Genomic DNA, 23,365 nt, shown 5'->3' on the forward strand with positions numbered 1-23,365 from the left:
TTTTGTGAAAAGTTTGTATTCTGTGTTGCTGAGATGGCTCCGGCAGTTAAATGGGTTCTAATTATTTCAGAAAAAAAGTTATAGGGGTTTTCCTTATGAATACACATCGACGTAGACCGCTGTCTGCTGTAGTCGTGAGCACTCGTACGTCCTCCTCACCGGGTGCGTAGGTGCTGACGTACATACCGCAAACGGAGCAATTTTTTTCCTTGTTGTGTCAAACCAAAGCGGTTGCTACAAAGAAACATGTCAACTGACAACTGATCAAGAGCAGGCGAGCCAGGCAGCCAACCTAATTTTCTTTCCAGCTTTTAGCAAAACAGTCAAACTGACAACTGATGCCTGGATCTTAGGTTCGGTCACACAAACATAAGAAGAACTAATTACAAATTTTAATCCTTGAACTTGTATAGCATGTGATGATTTGGTCCTAGAACATGCAAACCGTGAAACAACCATCCTAGAACTTGTAAATCGGGTTTATTAATTGTCCTAGCAAATCAGGAGTAGCCACTTGGCATCCATGCTAATAGTTTTTGGGCCGTGGTCGATGTCGTTCTTACTAATAACCCCATGGCATTGTTCTTTTTTGTGGTTGAATCCCGTCAATTATTTCCCGTTGGAAAAAAGAGCAAAACTCCCGCGGCGTTGCCCGACGGCGAGGTTGAGCGGTTGCATGGCGAGAGAGGGTCGGGGAGCTGCTCGGCGAGAGTGGAGCAGCGAGTTGTGGTAAGGCTGAGGCTTTCGTTGGGCTCGTCCTCCAATGGTGTCGACGGTAAGAGGGCCGAGGAATGGTGGTGGTGGAGGAAGCACATGGGCATTGGAGGAGTGGAAGGAGACATCGGTCGTGTAATACAGTGCGTCATTGAGGGCGCCGTTGAGGACGCCGGTGAGAGTTGCTGCCCCAGGATCTACGGTAATTGCTTCTTCCCCGTTGTTTCCCCTGTTCTCTCGTATCTCCGTAGGCTGTATTTTAGCCGATTTTGAATAAAAAATTGTTTTTCAAATTCGCAAGAAAAACTGGATGAAGTCGTGATTGAAGGTGTGCACAACATTAGAAGCATGAATTTCAGAGACATGTGAAGAAAATCAGCAGCCGATTAGAAGTAGAGATTGTACATAGATTTTAGTGTTGACCATTGTATCATGTTGTTTGATCCATATTGTGTTTGTGCTTTGATGATCACGGGGTTTGTGTGAGCCATCCATGTATCATTGTACTTGTTATTGGTGAAATAAAATTGTACTCTCAGAATAAATGTGTGGTAAAGCATAGCATAAATTCACAAGTAGGTTCACACAATCCAAGTAGGTTCACACAATCCAAATTACATAAGTTACATAAGATTATGCTTTGCACTGTCGAAATTGTCACACAAGATGATTACACTATGAATCTCATCTATATATCATCTAATGATGGTGCATTCTGACTTAGTTGCATTCCTTGTACATTCAACTCTGGAATGTAGTATTCATTTAAATCTAGGAAACCATGTTGTTGTTGGTTGTCATCTCCAAAACGCATGAAACAAGACATTGTCAGTTGATACGTCTAATTTGCATCACTATTTTATATCATAATTTACTGTTATTCATTGATATATTTCATATTTAGAGATTATACTTATGTTATTCCATCTATTTTTGCATGTTTGACGATTATTGGAAAATTAACTGTCGGAGCCAGTATTCTGCTGGAAAAAGAACAATAATTTCCAGAAAATATACAGAAAATCCTATTTCGCCAGATGACGAAGGAAGCCAGAATGGGAGGCAGAGATGGGCCAGGAGTGCGCCAGACCACCCCTAGGCGCGGGCCCACCCCTGGTCGTGCCTAGGCATGGTCTGGGCACCCTGGGCCCCCTCTGATATCGCCCCCACGCGTATTTCATCCCCCGAGAACCCTAACATCGGGGGAGCGACTAGAGAAATATTTCGCCACAGCTACGGGGTGGAAAACCAAAATCTGTTCGGCAGGCATGAATCTGCTGGGGAAATTCCTACCCTGTCGTCGTGGTGAACAGACAGATGCCATAGGATGGCTTAGATTGGGGCCGAATGGACGCTAGAGGATTCGGGGGAGGGTTTGCGACTAGATGGGATGAACTTCCGGATGCTTTCCTCAAGAACACAACCAAAGGCCGGTATGCAAGAAGAGAGACAAGAGGAAGAACTCTTTACTAGATCGCTTGCTTCATTGATCTCAACATGATTACAAGTGCTTGGATACAAGTTCTATCGTCTAATCTCCTCTGTGGACACGCGCCTGTATGAGGCAGTACCCCCTCTCCTTATATAGGGGAGAGGGTGGCTTACAGAACAAGAAACCCTAATGGCATCTTTGACTGGACAAACTACTTTACAAAGCTACTTTAATCATAGATGACGCCGGAGTCTTCTTTAATCAGGGATGCTGACGTCCTCCGGCTTCTTTCAGCGTCATCTCTCTCTTTGGCGCCAGGGCTCTGATTAAAGCCGCTTTGCTTAGCTCATCCTTGTCTTCTTGCTCTGAAGAGAATCTTTGACCAGTCCCGCCGACAGGCCCTTCTCTCCGGTATCTTCTTTACCGGGTTCCGGCATACCCCCTTGGGGATACCGGCTTAGCTTCATTTAGCCCAAACTCTTACCTTTGTGTTCCGGTAAGAATATTAAACCGGTATCTCGATGTCTCAAACCATCCGGTTTGGCATGCCTTTGGCATACCGGGGGTAATCCCCCCAACATTAGTCCCCGAAGCTGGTATAGTCTGGCGGATTCTATCCTACAGACCATGCCCGGTTTTTATCCTTTTAGGATACCGGTTTAATCTCTCCGGCTTCGAACTGGATCTGGCATCTTTGCCCTTATTTGTCTTTTCTCTCTTTGCAAGGCATCCCCCGGCATCTCTTTTCTCCGGTATCATTCGCATTTACTCTTTCCTCGGCGAAGTCGAGAATATTTCGGGCCCCGCGCCTGTCAGTGACATGCGCACTGTTAACTGGCGCGCCAGTGTCAGTTGTCACTTCGCTTCGACTCCCGCGCGTTCATTAAATGCACCACTGCGGATCCCACTAGCCACTTCGGATCTTGTGTGTGCCTCCGTGTGGCTTCTTATTTTTTCGCGTGTATTTCCTCGCCACGTGGCGGCCCGTGGTGCGAACCGTCACGGGCCGCGAGGCGAACCGCCGCGGCCCGGCGGTTTTCGGCCCATCTTCTCTCTTCTTTATAAGGAGAATTGCCCTTTCTTCTTCCTCTTCTCGCATTCCCCAACCTTCGCGCACAGTACTCCTCGCCTCTATGCCTTCGCCGCTCTTCGTCCGCCGTCGTTCGCTTGAGCTCTGTCGCCCGGCGAACTCACGCCGCGTTTCCGCCGGACCTCGCCGTGCGGAAATCTTCCGCAGCACCTCCGTCGCGCCCGCAGCATTCTTGCTTCTTCGCGTCCTTCTCCGCTTCACCGTCGACGGTGCTCGTCGGCGACAGTAGGTCCGCTCCTTCGCCGGCGAACGTCTTCCCCAGTGACTGCGCCGCTCGAGGTTAGTGCCAATCTCACTTTGCTTGCCATTTGCTTGTTTTCTAGATCTTGGGTCGATAGTGTTCTTATTTCCTCTTTTTCTTTGATTTTCTTCTTACTCGTAGATCTTCGCGCGGGGTTCAACTGTGGGATTTCTGTTTTTTCGCCTCCAAACCTATGTCTAGCGAGGAATCTTCCTCTGCTTCTTCTTCTTCCTCCTCCGGTAGCCGGCGTAGACAATCTTCCGGTGGATCTACGGCTTCAGATCCGATGGATACCGATTCCGGCAACCAGCAGGGATCCGGTAGCCGCCAAGAATCTGGTAGCCATCTAGAATCCGGTAGCTCTAGCCAAGCATCCGGTAGCCACCTAGAATCCAGTAGCTCTAGCCAAGCATCCGGCGGAGAGCCTTCCCCCATCACTCGTGGAGCCTGGATGGGCTCCAATGTTACCGAATACGAGATCGATTGGCTATACCGGTCCCGCAGGATTCCGGAAGGAGTAACCTGCCGGCTTCCCGGTGACGAAATTGAACCGGAGCCCCAGCCCGGTGAACATGTTGTTTTCCTTGCTCATTTTGAGCGTGGCTTCGGCCTTCCTGCCTCGCCTTTTTTCCGGGAGTTCTTAGATTTCTATGAACTCCAACCTCACCACCTTCCTGGCAATGCCATCTTTTACCTTTCCTGCTATGCCACCTTCATGGAGGCCTACATCGGCATTCGTCCCACTCGTGAGATGTTTGCTCGCTTCTTTTCTCTGCGGATTAATTCCGTTCAGGGCAAGGAAATTCCTAAGCCCAAGCCGCCTGTGGAGTGCGGGTCCTGCATCGTTGGATCCCGCCAGGGGAGTCCTTTCTTTAAGTTCACCGGCCTCGAGTCCTGTCGCGCCTGGCAAGGAACTTTCTTCTACGTGAAGAACAACGGCCGCGCAAATCTCATTGATCTTCCGCCGTTCAAAGTGGGGCCTCCCAGTAGAGCCAACTGGAGCTATAACCCGAAGACGGATCATACCGAAACCAACCGGGTGGTACGCTTCATGGCCACTTTGAAGAAAGAGACCAACATCTGCTCAGATGATATCATCCGCACTTTCATTTCGCGCCGGGTGCTTCCTCTCAAGCGCCGGATGCATAGGATGACCAAGATCACAGGCCGTCCCCTTAGCAAGAAGGACGTCGTTCGCAAGGCTAGGCAGATCTGCCAAACTGCCATGCCGTTTGACTGGGAATGGGGCCTCCTTCCCCTCAGCACTACTAACCCTCCGACCCAAGAAGTAAGAGACTACGCAATTAGGGTCGGTTTTGCCGGTAACTTTTTTGCTCTTGTTAACCCTCTTTTTTCGTGTTTCAGGCCAAGGACCGCTTCCCCCTCATTCAAGCAGAGCGGCGTGGGATCTGCGTGAAGCGCGCCCTTGACTCCGTCGACCCAGATCCCTATATTTTTTGGAAAGATCTGAAGATGGGCAAGACCCCAGCCTCGCGCCTTGGCAGGTCTCCGCCGAAGCCAACCGGTTCTTCGGATGATCTGACCATGCTTGAGGTATTTTTCTTTTCCGGTTTCTTCTTCTTTTTTCATTGTTGCTTTTTTGCGAATCGCTTGTTAGCCATTTTTAACTCATAGGTCCACGAGCACGTGCCGCCCTTGCGCACCGAGGCCGGCTCCGAGTTTGTGGACAAACTCATGGCCCAGGGCCAAAAGAACAAGATGCCGGCATCTGACGCCGGTTCCAGTCAGGCCCCTCCCTCCAAGCGCTTCCGGGCTGAGCCCTTGGGGGAGAAGGAAGTGGGCATGCGTCGCTACAGGCGCAAGCAGATGCCGACTGCCTCCGGGTAAGTTTCTTGTTTTCTTGCTTGCCTCTTTTTGCCAAGTTCTTTTTCCGGTTGCTTTTCTCCAACTGTTTTTCTTTCTTTTTCTCAGCCCTGCACTCAAGCTTGGCTCAAGGCCAGCGGGCTCTGAAGGTTCCGCAAGGACCTCAACCCCTCCTCCTCGCTCAAGCCCGGCACCATCTGGTGCCGGCAACACCTCTGCCTCCCCTCTGGGGGGCACAACAAGTTTGGGGCGTGCGGCCCCTACACCGCCAGAACACCGCACGGAGGAGGATCTTTCCTTCCTTCCAGAGAACCAGGATACCGGCGCCAGCAACATCGGCGCCGAGGAAGAAGCTGCCGGGCGGGCGGAGCCTTCGGCTCCTCCCGTCCTTGAAAAGAAGACAACTTCCACGCCGGGAACTTCCGCGCCGGAAAGTTCCAACCTGGGTGACGCGCCTAGCGCTCCCCCTTCTCCACGAACTGCTCTAATGCCACCGCCAGGTGCCCCTCGCATCAAGCCCTCCGGGGCTGCTCCAACTGCGCCGCCGCCCAAGATCTCCAAGCTTGTCAAGGGGAAGGCGACGGCCTCCAACGCCCCTTCTGGCGGCCAGCAGCCCCTGGTGCTGCACGTCTCCAAGGCCGCCAGTGCTGCTAGCAAGAAGGCCACCGGCCTGCTTGGCCGTATCACTGAGTTCCAGCGCAGGGGCCGGGAGCTGGGGCATCTGCTGCCCTACGCCCAGAAGTGGAACGCCGCAGATATGACTCCGGCGACCCGCGGTATGGGCAAGGACAGGCTGCCGGCACCTGACCCTGTTGGGGACCGGTCTTCCGAGGAGCACTTCATGCGGCTTCGCTGCGCCGTGAAGGAGCTCGACAGCGCGTGGTATGATGCCACGAACAACTTGATGGTATGCTTTACTAACTCTTTTCAACTTTTACCGGTTTCCTTGCTTCCGGATTTTTTCTATCTTTTCTTTAGTTTCATGCCGGTTCCTCTCTTGTCTATCTTCCCAGTCCCCGAGTTTTGTGGTGAGAGCGCAGCTTTTAGCACAAAACTTTAACTTAAAAACTTAGCGTGAAACCGGTACTGCCAGTCCCCGAGTTTTGGGTTAAGAACTTTGTTCTTAGCGCGAGACTTAACTTAAAAACGCGCAAAACTAGCACTGCCAGTCCCCGAGTTTCGGGTTAAGAACCTTGTTCTTAGCGCAAAACTTAGCTTAAAAATGCGCAAAACTAGCACTGCCAGTCCCCGAGCTTCGCGTTAAGAACCTTGTTCTTAGCGCAAAACTTAGCTTAAAACGCGCGAAACTAGCACTGCCAGTCCCCGAGTTTCGGGTTAAGAACCTTGTTCTTAGCGCAAAACTTATCTAATCTCTTTTTCTTGAACAGCTCACGGCTGACGCTCGGAAGGTCCTCTTTGAGGAGCTTCTATGGGAACATCGGGACCTCGCTGAGGCACATGATAAGTGCCAAGGTAAGTTTTTGTACCACCGGCATCTTCTTACCGGAAACCTTTTTTCCTCCTAACATTTATAATTTTTGCTTAACAGTGATCCCGGAAGCTTCCATTGAGGCTCTCAAGGAGCAGCTCGCCGCTGCCCAACGTACAATTTTCCCTCTTTCCTGTTTAGCTTGGTTTTCTTTTCATCTTAACCAGCACAATTTTGTTAACACCTTCTTTTCCGGGTTTCAGGGGAGAAGGACCAGCTCATCCGGCAGCATCAGGAGGAGCTGAGCGCCCAAAAGACCAGCTATCAGGAGCTCAAGTCCCAGTTCATCCAGCTTGGGCTTGATCATGCTAAGGCTTTCAAAGCTGCTGAAGCTGATGTAGCGGCCAAGATGGATGAGGCTCTTGAAGATGCCGGCAACGCCAACATGGTGTTGCAAGCTGAGCTGGAGGAGCTGGCCAAAGCCCGGAAGGCTACCGAGGAAAAAGCTGCACGGCTGGAGGCGGAGCAGAAGGAGTACAACCGGCTGGTCATGCAAACTGACGCACATGCCTACCGTAAGTCTTTTCCTTTTGCACTTTCCGATTACTGCCCACAAGCCTTTTTTCTTCCGATCGCATTTTCTTTTCGTTATCTTTCCTTCCGGTTGCATTTTCTTCCGGATTCCTTTCCTTAGCCTTTTTCTTTCTTTGCACAGGCCTCTTCCCGGACTCTCAGAGGTTTGCTGTCAAGAAGGTTGACGAGCACTGCACTGCCCAGGGCCAAGAGAATCTTGGCGTGCCATGGACCCCCTATGACCATCTGGTCGCGCTGAGCGCGCGGGTGTCTCATATGCGCGCCATAGATCGCAACCTGTCTGACATTCCTGATGTAGCTACCCAGCTCTTCAGGACTCTGTGGCCTGGCGAGTAGGTGCCGGATACTTTCTCACTGATCAGCGACCGCCTTAAGGGCGCCGGCAAGAGGATCCGCGAGTGGCAGTGCTCTGCTGCCCGCGCTGGAGCAGACTCTGCCCTCCGCGTTGCTTGCTCATGGTATCCGGAGCTGAACTTGGATGCCCTCACCGGAGTGCGCGAAGGCGCGGAAACCGATCTGGACCCGATTCTTACCGCTAAGCGGCAGGATCGCGCGTACCACATCGCGGAGTACGCTGACATGCGCACCTTCATCCCTCCCCCTCCTGACGTCCAAGATTATCTCAACGAGGAGGAGGATGAATCCGAGGAGGAGCCTCTGGGCGATGCCGGTGCTGGCGATGCCCCTCCTGAAGCCCCCGCTGCCTGATCATCCACTTGCTTGAAAATTTACCTGTGTTATGCTCTTTGGTCCTGCTTATCTCAAAACAATGTCCCGTTAAATTCTACCCCGGTATGCCGGGGTTTATGATGTAAAACTCTAAGTTCGCTTTTAGTTGCCGTACAACAGTTTATGCCGGTAAGTTATACCGGTAGTTAATTATCTTAAGTTTGCCTTAGCATATTTGCTTTTGGTTTTGCTTTTATCCTGCACTGCAAAGATTTCCAAATTGTTTCCGCATCCAATTCGATGCACACTTGGTTCTTTTGCCTTGGCTCTGCCTGCCTTCTCTGGGCGTTCTTTGGCATATGAGCGCAAGGTTCTTTCACCAAACAAGCATTTTCTTGAACTCAGAAATAACTTCGAAATTTTGCAAAAAACCGGTTTAACCGGGGTTAGTTAAATTTTTCCGGATTATTTGTTCCCACTCTCTCTCTTCGCGGTTCGCGTGCTTAGTTGCTACCGGTTTATCTTGCTTGCCATGAAGCCGGTTTGCGGACAACAGCAGAGTCGAAGACTCCGGTAGTTTTAGCACGCTACTAAACCGAAAACAAAAAATGTTCACCAAGCAATCGGTGAACTGAAAAAATAAACATGTTGCATGCAACTTAGGTTGGGGTAGTCCCCGAGATTCATTTGAGGTTCAGACATCTTTTATTCATAGCATGTAAGGTACAAAAAGGAACTTCTTACTCCACAACTTCAAGAGTATAAAGGACGCAACAGAGCTACGTTCCATGGACGCTTGCTCTCCTCTCCGGACCTGTCCGCCTTTCCTTTTTTCCACTCATGTGCATCGATCAAGTAGTATGCATCATTGTGAAGCACTTTGCTTACAATGAAGGGACCTTCCCATGGTGGTGAGAGCTTATGCCGCCTTCAGTGCGCTGCACTAGGCGTAGCACCAGATCTCCTTCCCGGAAAACTCTCGGGTTAACCTTCCGGCTATGATAGCGTCTGAGATTTTGCTGGTAAATGGCTGTTCTTGCCAAAGCCAGCTCTCTTGCTTCTTCTAGCAAGTCCACATCATTTTCTCTGGCCTCTTTGACCTCTTGCTCAGTATAGAGCTGTACCATTGGCGAATCATGAATGATGTCAGTTGGTATAACTGCTTCTGCTCCGTATACCATGAAGAATGGAGTGTACCCAGTGGACCGGTTTGGAGTTGTTCTTATGCTCCACAACACTGATGGTAGCTCATCAAGCCAACGCCCCGGTAACTTTTCTACCGCCTCAACGAGCCTTGGTTTGATACCGGAAAGTACCAAAGCATTCATTCTTTCCACTTGGCCATTGCCTTGTGGGTGTGCCACTGAGCACAAATCCAACCGGATGTTGTTGTCCTCACAAAACCTTTTGAACTCACCTTGAGCAAAGTTGGTTCCATAGTCAGTGATGATGCTGTGCGGGTATCCATACCGTAAAATGACATCTTTTAAGAACTTCACCGCTGTATGCCCATCACATTTTGCGATAGGTTTCACTTCTAGCCATTTGGTGAATTTATCCACCATAACCAAGATGTGAGTCATGCTGCTCCTTGCAGTTTTGAATGGGCCGACCATATCGAGGCACCAAACGGCAAACGGCCATGTTAATGGTATTGTTTTTAAACCGGACGCTGGGGTATGATTTTGCTTGGCGTACCTCTGGCACCCGTTGCATTTTCTTACTAAATCCTCAGCGTTTTCCAACGCAGTGGGCCAATAAAACCCATGCCGGAATACTTTTGCTACCAGCGCCCTTGATGAGGCATGATGCCCACATTCTCCTTGGTGAATCTCCTCAAGCATTTCTTTCCCTTCTTCCGGTTCCACACATCTTTGAAGGACACCGGTAACGCTTCTCTTGTACACCTCACCATTGATGAATGTATATGCTTTGGACCTTCTTTGGATTCTCCTTGATTCATTTTCGTCATCCGGCAAGGTGCCGTTGATCAGAAATTCCTTAATAGGTTTAACCCACGACGTTGTCTCTCGAACCAAAAACACCGGTGCATCTATCTCCATGCCCTGAAATGTACTTGCAAAACATACCGGAGGTGATCTCCTTTTGGCGAGGTAAGCACCACACCAGCACCTAGACCCTCTTTGAGTTTGGATCCATCAAAGTGCATTTTCCAGTACTGTACCCTTTGGTCTGAGGGCTTGTATTGCATTTCCACCCAATCAACCAAGAAATCAGCTAAAGCTTGTGATTTTATGGCATCCCTTCTTTCATATACTGGCACATACGGTGACAACTGGATTGCCCATTTTGCAATCCGGCCGCTGGCGTCTTTATTGCACATGATATCGGAGATGGGTGCCTCACTCACCACCTTCATGGGGTGCTCCTCAAAGTAGTGCTTGAGCTTCGTGGCGGCCATGAACACGCCATAAGTCATCTTTTGGAAGTGCGGGTAGTTTTGCTTCGAGGAGGAGAGCACTTCGCTCAGGTAGTACACCGGCCTCTGCACGGTTTTTCCTTCCTCTTCTCTTTCAACCACAACCACTACGCTCACAACCCGGTGTGTTGCTGCTATGTATAATAGCATCGGCTCTCTTTCTAGAGGTGAAGCCAGTATAGGTGTTGTGGCCAACATTGTTTTCAGTTCTTTAAACGCTGCGTCTGCCTGAGGGGTCCAGACGAACGTGTCAGATTTTTTCATGAGAGCATAGAGTGGCAGAGCTTTTTCTCCCAACCTGCTTATGAACCGGCTTAGCGATGCCAAGCTACCGGTAAACTTTTGCACGTCTTTTAGTTCTCGTGGGATAGTCATTCTTTCTATTGCCCGGATTTTTACCGGATTGACTTCAATGCCCCGGCTTGACACAAGGAAACCGAGCAGCTTGCCGGCAGGGACACCGAAAGTGCATTTTGCCGGATTAAGTTTCATCCGGAACCGTCTTAGGTTATCGAATGTTTGCCGAATGTCACTGATTAAGGTGTTCTTTACCTTAGTTTTTATCACAATGTCGTCTACATAGACTTGCACATTCTTTCCGATTTGATCAAACAAGCATTTTTGCATACAGCGCTGGTACGTTGCACCAGCGTTGCGCAAACCAAAGGGCATAGTGACATAGCAGTAAGCCCCATGCGGGGTAATGAACGCAGTTTTTATTTGATCTTCCTTTTTCAAGGGAATTTGGTGGAAACCGGAATACGCATCCAGGAAGGACAACAACTCACACCCAGCAGTTGAATCAATCACTTGATCGATCCGTGGCAAAGGGAAAGGATCTCTTGGGCAAGCCTTGTTTAGGTTGGTGTAGTCGATGCACATGCGCCACACCTTTGGAGCTTTTGCCTCCAGGTTCTCATCTTTTTTCTTTTCGACCATTACCGGATTGGCCAGCCACTCTGTGTGCGTGACCTCCACAATGAATCCGGCAACGAGCAATTTAGTCACTTCTTCTCCAATAATCTTCCTCCTATCTTCAGCGAACCGGCGCAAAGGTTGCCGCACCGGCTTGGCGTCTTTCCGGACATTTAAAGAGTGCTCAGCCAGCTCCCTCGGAACACCCACCAAGTCGTCAGTTGACCAGGCAAAGATATTCCGATTCTCACGGAGGAAACTGACGAGCGCGTTTTCCTATGCTTGATCGAGTCCGGCACCGATGCGAACGGTGCGCTCTGGGTAAGCCGGATCCAGCACAATGTCCTTTGTTTCATTTGTCGGCTTGAATGCCGGTGAGCCCAAGCTTCCACTCATTGCCGCTAAACTCAACTGTGAGGACTGAGCCAGCGCAACCGCGGTTTGCATTCTTCTTTTTTCCTCCGCGATCACCAGCGATTCCGCTAGGTTTGATCCGGCAGATGCAGTTTCCAGTGAGACCTTATAGTTCCCCACCACAGTTAAGGGTCCACGAGGTGCCGGCATCTTCATTTTGAGGTAAGCTGTATGAGTCGTAGCCATGAAAGCTGCCAACGCTGGTCTTCCCAGCAACGCATGGTAAGGACTGTCTAGGTCCACCACCTCAAACTCAACATTTTCAACCCGGCAATTGTCACGTCCTCCAAACGCTACGTCCACCCGAACTTTTCCTACCGGAGCACAGGACAAGCCCGAAACGATTCCGTGGAAAGTCGTACGCGTTGGCTGAAGCATGTTTTCTGTTATGCCCAGTGTATGCATGGTATGCTTGTACATGATGTTTATGCTGCTGCCGTTGTCTATCAGCACCTTGCTGAATTTTACTCGGGTTTGCGGCCCTTTCATGATTGGGTCCACAACAAGAGCGTATCCACCCGGATTCGGCATGATTTTGGGGTGATCCTTAAATGACCAGGTAATTTCCTGATCTGACCACAGCATGTATCTGGGAACCGCCGGCATCACGGCGTTTACCTCCATGGAGCGGCGATGCACACTCTGCCTGTCTGTCGGCTCAGTGACAAAGACAACACAGCACAGATGCGGGCCCTCGTAAACATTCCGGCCTAAAGGTGCCGGTGGAGGTGGTTGATCATCGTTTTGCTCCACCTGGTTAACTTGCTGGTATTGTTGCCTATTTGGCTGATGCTGTACCGGTAAAGCATTTGCTCCGGTGAGTGGTGGCGGTGGTGGTAGTTGTTGCTGACGCAGCATATCTTGCGAAGGTAGCAACACTGTTGAGCACCCTTGTGCTTGCGCGTCCTTTACCGCTCCCTTTTGCATCAAGTACTTGGTACAAGAACAATCCTTCGTCAGGTGATTTGACGGGTGATCCGGGTTTGGCGTGTGCCACCGGCAAGGTTGATCCATGGCGGCTTCCATGGTGTATTTTGCGGGTTCCTGCCAATTCTTTTTCTGGCCCCAGGGTTTCTTTTCGACCCACTGCTTTTTTGGACCCGCCCATGGCTGCGATCCGGTTTTTTGCCTTTGGCTGCCGCCGGCATCATAATTTTCTTGCACGACAGCAACGTGCTACGGAGCGTACCTTCGATCCGGGAAATCTTCCCTTCTCTTGTTGTTCCGGTTATCCCGGTATTGTTCCTGTCGCTGCTCCGGCTCAGCTTGTACTGCTGGTTGCAATGGGTCTCCCAATGCATAGCTATCCGCCACACGTATCATCTCTGCCAAGGCTGCTGGCATGCTTCTCTGCAGCTTTTGCCACAGCGGTGATCCTCTCCGGCATCCTTGACTGAACCAAGCAATTGCTTGTGCTTCAATCACTCCTTCACACGTGTTTCTTGTTGAGTTCCATCAGGTAAGATAATCCCTGTCTGTCTCACCGGCACGTTGCTGGCATAAAGCGAGCTGCTGGGGCCGGTTTGGCCTCTTGTAAGTGCTACTGAAGTTGTTCACGAAGGCTTCCTCAAAGTCCAGCCATCCGTTAATGCTTCCTGCCGGCAAGTTGTTAAGCCAAATCCGTGCAGGGCCTACCAGGTAGGACGGTATGATTCTCACCGCCCAACGCCGGTTCACTCCACCACCAGCTACAAAAACAGCTGTGACATAGTCCGCCAGCCAATCTTCCGGCTTGGTCGTGCCATCATACGTTTTTGTGTCTCGGGGCAGCTGGAAATTGCGTACCGGTGGCTCTTCTCCCATGATCCGTGGGCCAAAACATTTTGGGCCAGGAGGACCCTCAGATTCGATCATTTCAGAAAGATGTACTCTGTCCAGCCTGTGCCTCGCATCCTGGTCTGGCAAACATCTCTCCCCCAGGCGATCCCCCAAGGGGTTCCGGTAGACTCTTGTTCGTTCTACTTCGGAATCTCCCTCTCCGTATCTTTCCGGTTCCGCGGCTCTTGCCTGCCGGTACCTTGGTGGTGGCATCTCCTCATTCGCTGCCCTTGCAGCTCGATAATTTTGCCCGGTTTCATATTTACCGGCATGATTGTTTCCGACATAGCCTCCTCTGGCGTAGCCTCGACCTGCCCCTTGGCTTTTTCTACCGGCATCGTGTTGCCCGGCTTGTTGTTTTCCGGCAAGAACCGGATCGTACACAGTCATCTGCTGTGCGTTCATCTCTTTTTCTCTTCTTCTGTCCGGATGGGGGGACGATGCCTGCCCATGGGACTTACTTCCGGCATTCTTTGTTGAACGCACAGATTTTGAGGCCGTGGCCTTGTTCAGCTTAGCCAGTTGCTCAGCATTCTGCTGCTCAATAGTTTCCAGCAGCTCTCTAACACGCTCTTGCTGTTTTGCCAAAGCATCTCCGGAAAGCGATTCACATAGCTCTACTGCAGCTTTAGCAGCTTTTATAGTTTTATCCGGGCTACTGTACTTAGGTTTTCCCACGATGCTAAGATGCAGAGGTACTTTTGCCGGCAAGAATTTCTTTGCGCAAATCCTGATCTAGGTTGCGAGCTTTTAGCCGGTTCTCCGGTATCCTAGCAGCATGAGCGCTAACAGAAGCAAAGCCATGGGCAGCGTTATACTCACGTAGGGTTAGGTTCAGCTCGCGCTGCGCCCGGACGATGTCGGCGCCGTTGGCGAGCAGCTTCTGGCGTTGTGCCTCCAGCTCCGCCTGAGCCGCTGCCGGGTCGATGTTCTGCGCGATGGGCGTTGCCAGCACGTTCATCGCCGCTTGGAGTGGCGTTGCCGGTGGTGCGGAAGACGCTCCCGCAGCGCCAGCATCGCGCTCCAGCGGTGGCTTGGCCGCACGGGTCGAAGCCGCACGACCAGCACTTTCATCCACAGCTTCTTTTCCTGCACCAACCACGCCAGTCATCATTACCTCGACGCTGCCGGCGGCGCGGCCAGCACAGAGCCACCTTGGCGGGTCCGGTGCCACCAGCACCGGCGAGAGGCGCTGGCGCACAGGGACGGTGCCGAAGTAGACGCGGTGACTGCCGAACTCGATGGTGCGGCCGTTCTTGGGGAAGATGCCGCCGTTGGCGAAGCAGCGCGCGTTGTCGTTGATGAAGTCCATGTCGTAGATGCGCTGCACGAGCGCGAACATCGTACGCTCGCCGGCGACCTCGAGGATGCCCGCCCGAATGTGAACTCCTGCAAGCGCCACTTCATGCCCCACGGTGGGCGCCAACTGTCGTCGTGGTGAACAGACAGATGCCATAGGATGGCTTAGATTGGGGCCGAATGGACGCTAGAGGATTCGGGGGAGGGTTTGCGACTAGATGGGATGAACTTCCGGATGCTTTCCTCAAGAACACAACCAAAGGCCGGTATGCAAGAAGAGAGACAAGAGGAAGAACTCTTTACTAGATCGCTTGCTTCATTGATCTCAACATGATTACAAGTGCTTGGATACAAGTTCTATCGTCTAATCTCCTCTGTGGACACGCGCCTGTATGAGGCAGTACCCCCTCTCCTTATATAGGGGAGAGGGTGGCTTCTGAGTAACAAGAAACCCTAATGGCATCTTTGACTGGACAAACTACTTTACAAAGCTACTTTAATCATAGATGACGCCGGAGTCTTCTTTAATCAGGGATGCTGACGTCCTCCGGCTTCTTTCAGCGTCATCTCTCTCTTTGGCGCCAGGGCTCTGATTAAAGCCGCTTTGCTTAGCTCATCCTTGTCTTCTTGCTCTGAAGAGAATCTTTGACCAGTCCCGCCGACAGGCCCTTCTCTCCGGTATCTTCTTTACCGGGTTCCGGCATACCCCCTTGGGGATACCGGCTTAGCTTCACTTAGCCCAAACTCTTACCTTTGTGTTCCGGTAAGAATATTAAACCGGTATCTCGATGTCTCAAACCATCCGGTTTGGCATGCCTTTGGCATACCGGGGGTAATCCCCCCAACATACCCAGAGAGGGGAGATCGTCGCCATCGTCACCGTCATCAAGCTGGATTTCATCGGGATCATCCTCATCATCATCTCCACCACCAGCACCATCATCACCGTAGTCTCCACTCCATCCCGCTGCATCAATTTGGGTTTGATACTTGTCTAGTACATAGGGGAAACTTTCCCGGTGTTGATTACCTATTGTAGTTGATGTTATTGGGTGGAACCATTGAATTAAGGTTTATGTCCAAATTGTTGTTCATCATTATATCACCTCTAATCATGATCCATATGATGTCTCGTGAGTAGTTCGTTTAGTTCTTGAGGACAGTGGAGAAGTCATGATGTTAGTAGTGGAGCTATGTTGAATATTATTTAATGGTATGATATTTAAGTTGTGGTGCTATTCTTATAGTGTTGTCATGTGAACGTTGACTACATGATACTTCACCTTTATGGGCCTAGGGGAATGCATCGTGTATTTGGCTACTAATTATGGGGTTGCGGGAGCGACAGAAACCCAAACTCCCGTTAGGAAACCGGTGCACGAGGGAGTGTAGGATCTCAAAATTTAAGGTTGTGGTTAGATTTATCTTAATTACTTTCTTGTAGTTGCGGATGCTTGCAAGAGGTATAATCACAAGTATGCATTAGTCCAAGTATGGGGTAGTGCATTATCATAGGTTCACCCACACAACACTTACCAAACCAATGGAGATTATTCAGCTATGTGAAGCGAAAGCACTTGACGAAATTCCCGTGTGTCCTCAGGAACATTTTGTCATCATAAGTAAAACAACCGGCTTGTCCTTTGCTCTAAAAAGGATTGAGTCACTCATTGCAATTACTATTACTGTCTTTTATTTACTCATACTTTACTTATATGCAATACCAAATACCCCTGCAAACCTGTTTGCTAGTGTTTACAGTGAATCCTTGATCAAAATTGCTCGTCAATACCTTCTGCTCCTCGTTGAATTCAATACTCTTATTTATCGAAAATACTACGATACACCCCATATACTTGTGGGTCTATTTGCACCTCTCTCTGATAGCAGGTGCATCATCATGTTCTGCTGCGGTTGCACTTGTGGTAACATATCCAGTTCTTTTTTTTGCCAACATGTGCATCATGATGTTGGGTTGCAGTTCCACTTGTGTTGGCATCTCTAGTTCTTTTGTTGCCACTTCTTCTAGTTGATTTTTCCCTTTCTCTTCCTCTGGCTGAATATGTAGTTGTGTTTGTTGTTGCTTTGTTTCTTCCTCTCTTTGAATTTTCTCTTGCTCTTCCTCTACCTCTAGTAGTTGCAGTAGTCATTTCCTGGCATTAACAACAAATTCACTTTCTGGCAGTAGCTCATGAGCTCTAGCTATTGGTATATGAGTTGCTGCATGTACAAGTAATTTTACTTACTCCTTTGTGTCATAGTAGCTAGTACACATAAATTAATAGGAGTAATAAAATAAGAGGCATGTAGTTGCTTTCTCGGATATATAAATAGGAAGAATCATTTCACTTATCATATTTATTTCACTCTACACATTCACTATCACTATGAACTGAATCACCCCGTGCCTACTTTTTCATCTGCAGAAACCAATTTATTTATTATTAGCTATTTACTTTTCTGAACTTTACTTTATTTTATTACCAATACTCCAAAATCTTATCATTTACATTCAACATTTTCCATTTCAATTATTGGAGTCAATTCACCTAAGACTTGTGACAACTTGAGTGTGACAAAATCACCGCAGATAAACATCCTCCTACACTCCTTGTTGGGACACGATATAAAAACCGTAAATAATACTTCCACAAAAATATGAACGAATGACCATGTATTATTGCAGGCCATCATTGTGTAGTTGTCTTTTTCAGATAAATAGCAGCTACTGCATTGTTGTTTGCAAATAGAAGTCGTGGAGTATAGTCATAGGTCCAGTGGTTCTAGGACACAAGAACCTGCTCCTACTCATCCCCTAGTGCACCACAAAGAAGTGCAAGAGAGAGGGAGTTGGAAGATGAGAGGAACATAGCATTCAGGGAGCAAGAAGATGTGAGTGGTTTGGAGCAACTAGGTTAATGTCTTGTGAGAATCACTTTCATGGTACTGCCTGCTCCAAATGCTCCACCTCACATTAGAATGGCATGTCGACCTAGTATCTCATCCATGGCTGAGCTGCCAAGAAGAGTGGATGGACTACATCCTAGGAAGACAAGGAATCAACAAATTTGTGAGTACCCTCCCTTATAACACTTCGAGAGGGCCCTTGAAGGACAACACCTGCATGCATTGATACCTCCAGAAATAGATAAAGAAGTGGTTGCTTCAACTGTACTATGCAAGATCAAGAGGGCTATGAAGATATGGTTGGTTAGGGTGAGGAACAAATTAAGGAAGCAGTAGTGTGTGTAGCTGCAACCATGTAGTGTGTGTCTTTTCAACCATACTATGCACCTAAAAAGAGGAATCAATGATAGATGGTGTCATGCTCTGGAAGATCAAAAAAGACATCCAAGGGTTTGCAAAGAAGGTGGCCATCAGTTGTTAGCCACATAATGAGTAATTTTAAGACTAGTTTCTATAATTCCTAGCAGTTCATGTGTTACTACTAGATACCAATGGCCTGCATTGTACCTTTGTTTGCTAATGTTATATGAGAATAATGTAATCTTTTAATGTTCTTGGAAAAACTCTGAATTTTTCTATAACTCAGAACTGAAATTGCAGTAACACCAAAATTCAGATTTAACACTTCTCCAAACATGCTTAAAATTTGCAAATTTTGGTTTTATGGGATGACAAGACTCAAACTAACATATATACCACTAGATTATCACAAAAAACTATCGATTCTCCGATTCAACTAGAATAGTCTCCGCTTTTTTCGCGAAACAGGACATCTCTACCATGTACAAAATAGCCAACTACGATGAAGACTCGTGGACACGGTCGACATTGTCATTGATTATGCGTTGTTTCAGCGCAAAAACTTGAAGATCATGATTTCAATCGAACACTCACCAAGAACGGATTTCCTATCCATGTCGAGAAGGAGCAAAAATAGAGGGAGAAGAAAGAAATGAGGACAGCGAGCCGTACCGTAGACATGCGAATCATCCTTCTAGAGCCTCTCGCGAATCTTCGGCAAGTTCATCGCGTGCAGCGGTGGGAGCAGTGCCAGGAGCAGCTGCGTGTGTGCGAGGAATAACAGGACGACTGCACCACTAATTTTGGTTAAGAAAAAGAACTGCCTTTTGCCAACGAGCCAGCCAGCGGGAGGAGAGTAAAACGAGAGGCATGTTTACGAGTGGCTTCTTTGCAAAATAACCATGCAGAAATCACGTGGCGACCAATTCGGACTCCACTGTGGTAGAATGTGATTTTGAGGACCAAATCATCACATGTTATATAAGTTCTAGGACGGCTGTTTAACATTTCGCAAGTTCTAGAACCAAATCATCATTGTTATACAAGTTGTTGGAGGAAATGTGTAATTAGCTCACACAAGAAAGTAATTACAAATAAGAATTTAAAGACTCTACCAGAAACGCCCGACGAAACAAGTATTCTAGTGTCTTCAACGAAAAGTCATATTGGATCATGGGCACCAGTGCTCTTATCGTATTAAAAAATTCGAAAATTATATTTATATGTTTAAAAAAATTATGTAACAAAATTCGAAAATTACCTAATGATGTACCCCACTAACCTACAAAATCTTAATTTCAAATGTTTTGTTTTTTGACCTATACAAAAATGACAAAATCTGTTTTCTTTTTGTAGATTTGAATCACTATACTCAAATCTGTGCATTTGTTATTTTTGTGGAGTCTAAAATACACATTATTTTCAGTTGAAAATTTACACGATTATGGGATACAATACCGACTACGTCATGATTTATTTTCAGATTTTTATGAAGCTTAGAAATATGATTTTTATTTATTTTTTGAAGTGAGGTGCTCATGTGCACCAAATATATGTCCAACCTTTTTCTGGCGATTGCCACCGCATTACCATCCGAGAACAAGAGCAAAAAAACGCATGAGGTGGTGCCTGTCCTGTCCAATCTACAAGAAAATCCTTCGATGGCGTCACAGCACATATCATGTCTACCCTCATCACCGATCCTCTGCGCACAGTCCTCCAGTCATCCAGTGTCACCCGCTCGTCCGTCCCACTCTACACACAACCAGACGGAAACCTTGGAAGATTTGGGTGACGCCCGCGAACCACCAATTCGATTTTGCCATGCCATCTCTCGAGTCAAAACGTGCTACACCATTCCGGAAGCCGCACGGGCACCCGCTCATCTTCCCGGCCGGACGGCCCCTATAAATGCTCACCCACATCCTGATCAGTTACTCATCTGCACAACACTCAGAACCCACAAACACCAACAATGGCGCCCGAGAAGAACAGCTCCGACCTCGTCCTCCTGGACTTCTGGGTCTCGCCCTTCGGGCAGCGCGTCCGCATCGCGCTGGCCGAGAAGAGCCTCCCCTACGAGTACGTCGAAGAAGACCTCGCCGGCAAGAGCGACCGGCTCCTGCAGTCCAACCCAGTCCACAAGAAAACCCCGGTGCTCCTCCACGGCGGCAAGCCCGTGAACGAGTCCCTCATCATCGTGCAGTACCTCGACGAGGCCTTCCCGGACACCCCCTCCCTCCTCCCCGCCGACCCCTACGCGCGCGCGCAGGCCCGCTTCTGGGCCGACTACGTCGACAAGAAGGTCTACGACTGCGGCGCCCGCCTCTGGAAGCTCAAGGGCGAGCCGCAGGCGCAGGCTAGGGCGGAGATGCTGGAGATCCTCAAGACCCTGGAGACGGAGCTCGGGGACAAGGAGTTCTTCGGCGGGGAGCATGGGTTCGGGTTCGTCGACGCCGCCTTCGCGCCCTTCACGTCGTGGTTCCAGAGCTACGAGAAGCTCGGCGAGTTCAAGGTCGCTGAGGTTGCGCCCAAGATTGCGGCGTGGGCGGACAGGGTCGGCAAGAGGGAGAGCGTGGCCAAGAGCCTCTACTCGCCGGACAAGGTCTACGACTTCATCGGCGTCCTCAAGAAGAAGTACGGCATCGAGTAGGTTCGGCAATCTTCTGGTAGCGAGCGATGGGCGGCTCAGTGCGTGCCATACGTTTGCTGGATTTGTTCGCGTAGTATGCGGTTGGTACTTGTCCTTGTTTGATCGCCATGTGTGGGTGCGTGTTGTATACGTGTGTGCGTCAAAGCGGGTTGATTCCTTTGTGTGGAACAAAATAAAAGCTGGTCGTCGTTTTAGGATTTATGCATCGGTCTCCTCCGCATTTAAACTTTGGTGAACCGAAACACATTCAGAACTGAAACACATGAACGGCCAAAATCTTTTTTTATACCTCTTCGTAACTAGGGGCGCACTGACTAAAAGTGAATATAAAGACATAAATACAAGCCTAGAGGAGCCCGTATAAACACATAAATACAAGCCTAGACGAGCCCATATAATCTGTTTAAGTCTATATTATTCAGTAGTAAGACGCGTAGATAACGTACGCTGAAAACAGAAACGTGTGGATAAAATATTCCGTCGATCACAACGGCTGGTAGGAACATTGAATACGCCTAATATATCTGTACGAGAGAATATGAAGCTTGATATGGGTTTTTGTGGACCAAGAAAAGAAGCACCAAGGAAAACTTACTCATTCAAGTTTTGGTGAGGGGGAGACCGAAGCAAGCCTCTCGTCTTAGTGCAACAATTGATGAGTGTTTGTGGTGCTGCATTTTCCTTTTACAACTTATTCCCTTCTGCTGCCCACTATGTTGTGAGTAACTTCTCGTGCAAATCAGATTTTGCAAACTTTAAGAAATAATAAATAGATAATAATATAAAGATCTACTATACTAAATGCATATTATCTAAAATTATATTTCAACTTTATGCGCAACCTATTTAGAGTAGGGGGAAGTATAGCATCTAAAGAGTATATTAGACACGACTCATTAGCAGTCGACTGTTATTTTAAAGCAACCAATTTCACTCAATGGCCGGATGGCAATTATGCAATTTTAGCACTGCCACAACTTTTATTGGGTACTGCTCTGGATTGTTGCCAAATATTAGTGTCGATTTAGGGTGCGACCTCATGACAAGTTGTTGCGTGGCAATGTCAAAACAAGAATTGCGTGACAACGTCAGAACAAGAATTGCCCTCCCAACCATAGGGTGGGCAACTTGGCTTTGCACCTAGATATATGATTCCCAACATGTTCTAGGTATAAATTTCCTAGGCTTGTTCCAATCAAAAGGTTTGGATAATTTTCCTTTTCTTTTATCTCGGCCTTTTTTTAATCGATGTATTTGGAAAAGATATCCAGCATCGCGTCAGCGAAGCATGTAAACACGGCCACGTGCATATGCGGACACTGGCTACGCTGTTAAGCTGAATTTTCAATTCAAAATCGCGCACTACAGGAATGGGAGGCTATGCCGAGGGCCAGGCTATACGCCGACGGCCAAAAGTCGGGGCCGTCGGCGTATGGCCCGGCCAGGCCAGCCTGCCCTTTCAACACTCGGCGAAACGTGGCCGTCGGCGTAGCGACCTCTACGCCGAGGGCAGCCCTCGGCATATCTTTGGCCCTAGGCGTAGACAGGGCTACGCCGACGGCCACCCTCGGCGTAGGCTATTTTTCAAATTTGTCTAATTTTGTAAAAATCATAACTAATTCATATGATGTCAGAAAAATGCGTATGAGGTATCAAAATGTTCAGAAAAACATCCTCTATCCGTTTATGTCAAAATCATGCATATTTAAATCATGTAGAATAACATGTTAACATAGAAACAATTCAATCACTTTCTTATATGTTCTCAGGTTCCCGTTTTAGCCAGATGGCAATTTAAACGAACTCAGAAAATCTCGCGGAGCCGCATGACATCATTTTATGTGTCCTAGTAACCACTCCAAAAGATGGAATTGGGATACGACAATTATTTTGGAAAACCCTTCACGAACAGGGCTATCAAGTCCGGATTTCTATGGCTTTTAGGGCAATGAGTAGGAAACGGCCCGTGACACCGCATAGTTTGTCGGAACGAGACCATATTTGGCACGTGCGTGGTCCCTGGGATGGGAAGCAATGCCCCGGGAGCGCATTTCCAATCCGACCCATGGGCGATGGTTTTTTTATTTTCGGGGTGCCAAAACAGGTTTTTTTGTGAAGGAACTACATGGGGCGCATTTTAGTATTGCGCGAGACCTCTGCGTAGTGGTAGGACACCGCCTTCGCACCCCATATCACATGCCATATGTGCGCGCTAGCTATCTAGGAATCCATGCGGCTTCCTGCGGTGTCCCGCCGAATCCGCTGGAAAGTGACCGGATTTGAACTAGGGCTACACTTTCCGTCGCTCAATAAATTCCGCAAAAATTGTTTTTAGGTCTATGACATATCAGTTTATGTGCTAATTTTTGTCCGTTTAGCGCGATGGTAAACGGGTGCACCAGCGCGCCCGGTACGGCCATACCGCATCTCCGTGGGGGCCCTTTTTGGCCAAATGACAATTTAAACAAAGTCAGAAAATCCCGCGGAGCCGCATGGCGTCATTTTATGTGTCCTAGTAACCACTCCAAAAGTCGGAATTAGGATACGGCAATTATTTTGGAAAAGC

General features: G+C 48.7%; 1 protein-coding gene across 1 annotated transcript; it reads left to right on the forward strand.

Annotated features, from left to right (window-relative positions):
- The first annotated feature begins 20,067 nt into the window (after window positions 1–20,067).
- LOC127292522 (probable glutathione S-transferase GSTU1) lies at window positions 20,068–21,000 on the forward strand. The gene has a single exon (XM_051321940.2). The coding sequence runs from the start codon at window positions 20,122–20,124 to the stop codon at window positions 20,797–20,799; it is 678 nt and encodes a 225-aa protein (XP_051177900.1). The 5' UTR covers window positions 20,068–20,121; the 3' UTR covers window positions 20,800–21,000.
- Window positions 21,001–23,365: the final 2,365 nt, after the last annotated feature.

Source organism: Lolium perenne, chromosome 4 (assembly GCF_019359855.2).
Source record: "Lolium perenne isolate Kyuss_39 chromosome 4, Kyuss_2.0, whole genome shotgun sequence".
Lineage (NCBI taxonomy): Eukaryota > Viridiplantae > Streptophyta > Magnoliopsida > Poales > Poaceae > Lolium > Lolium perenne.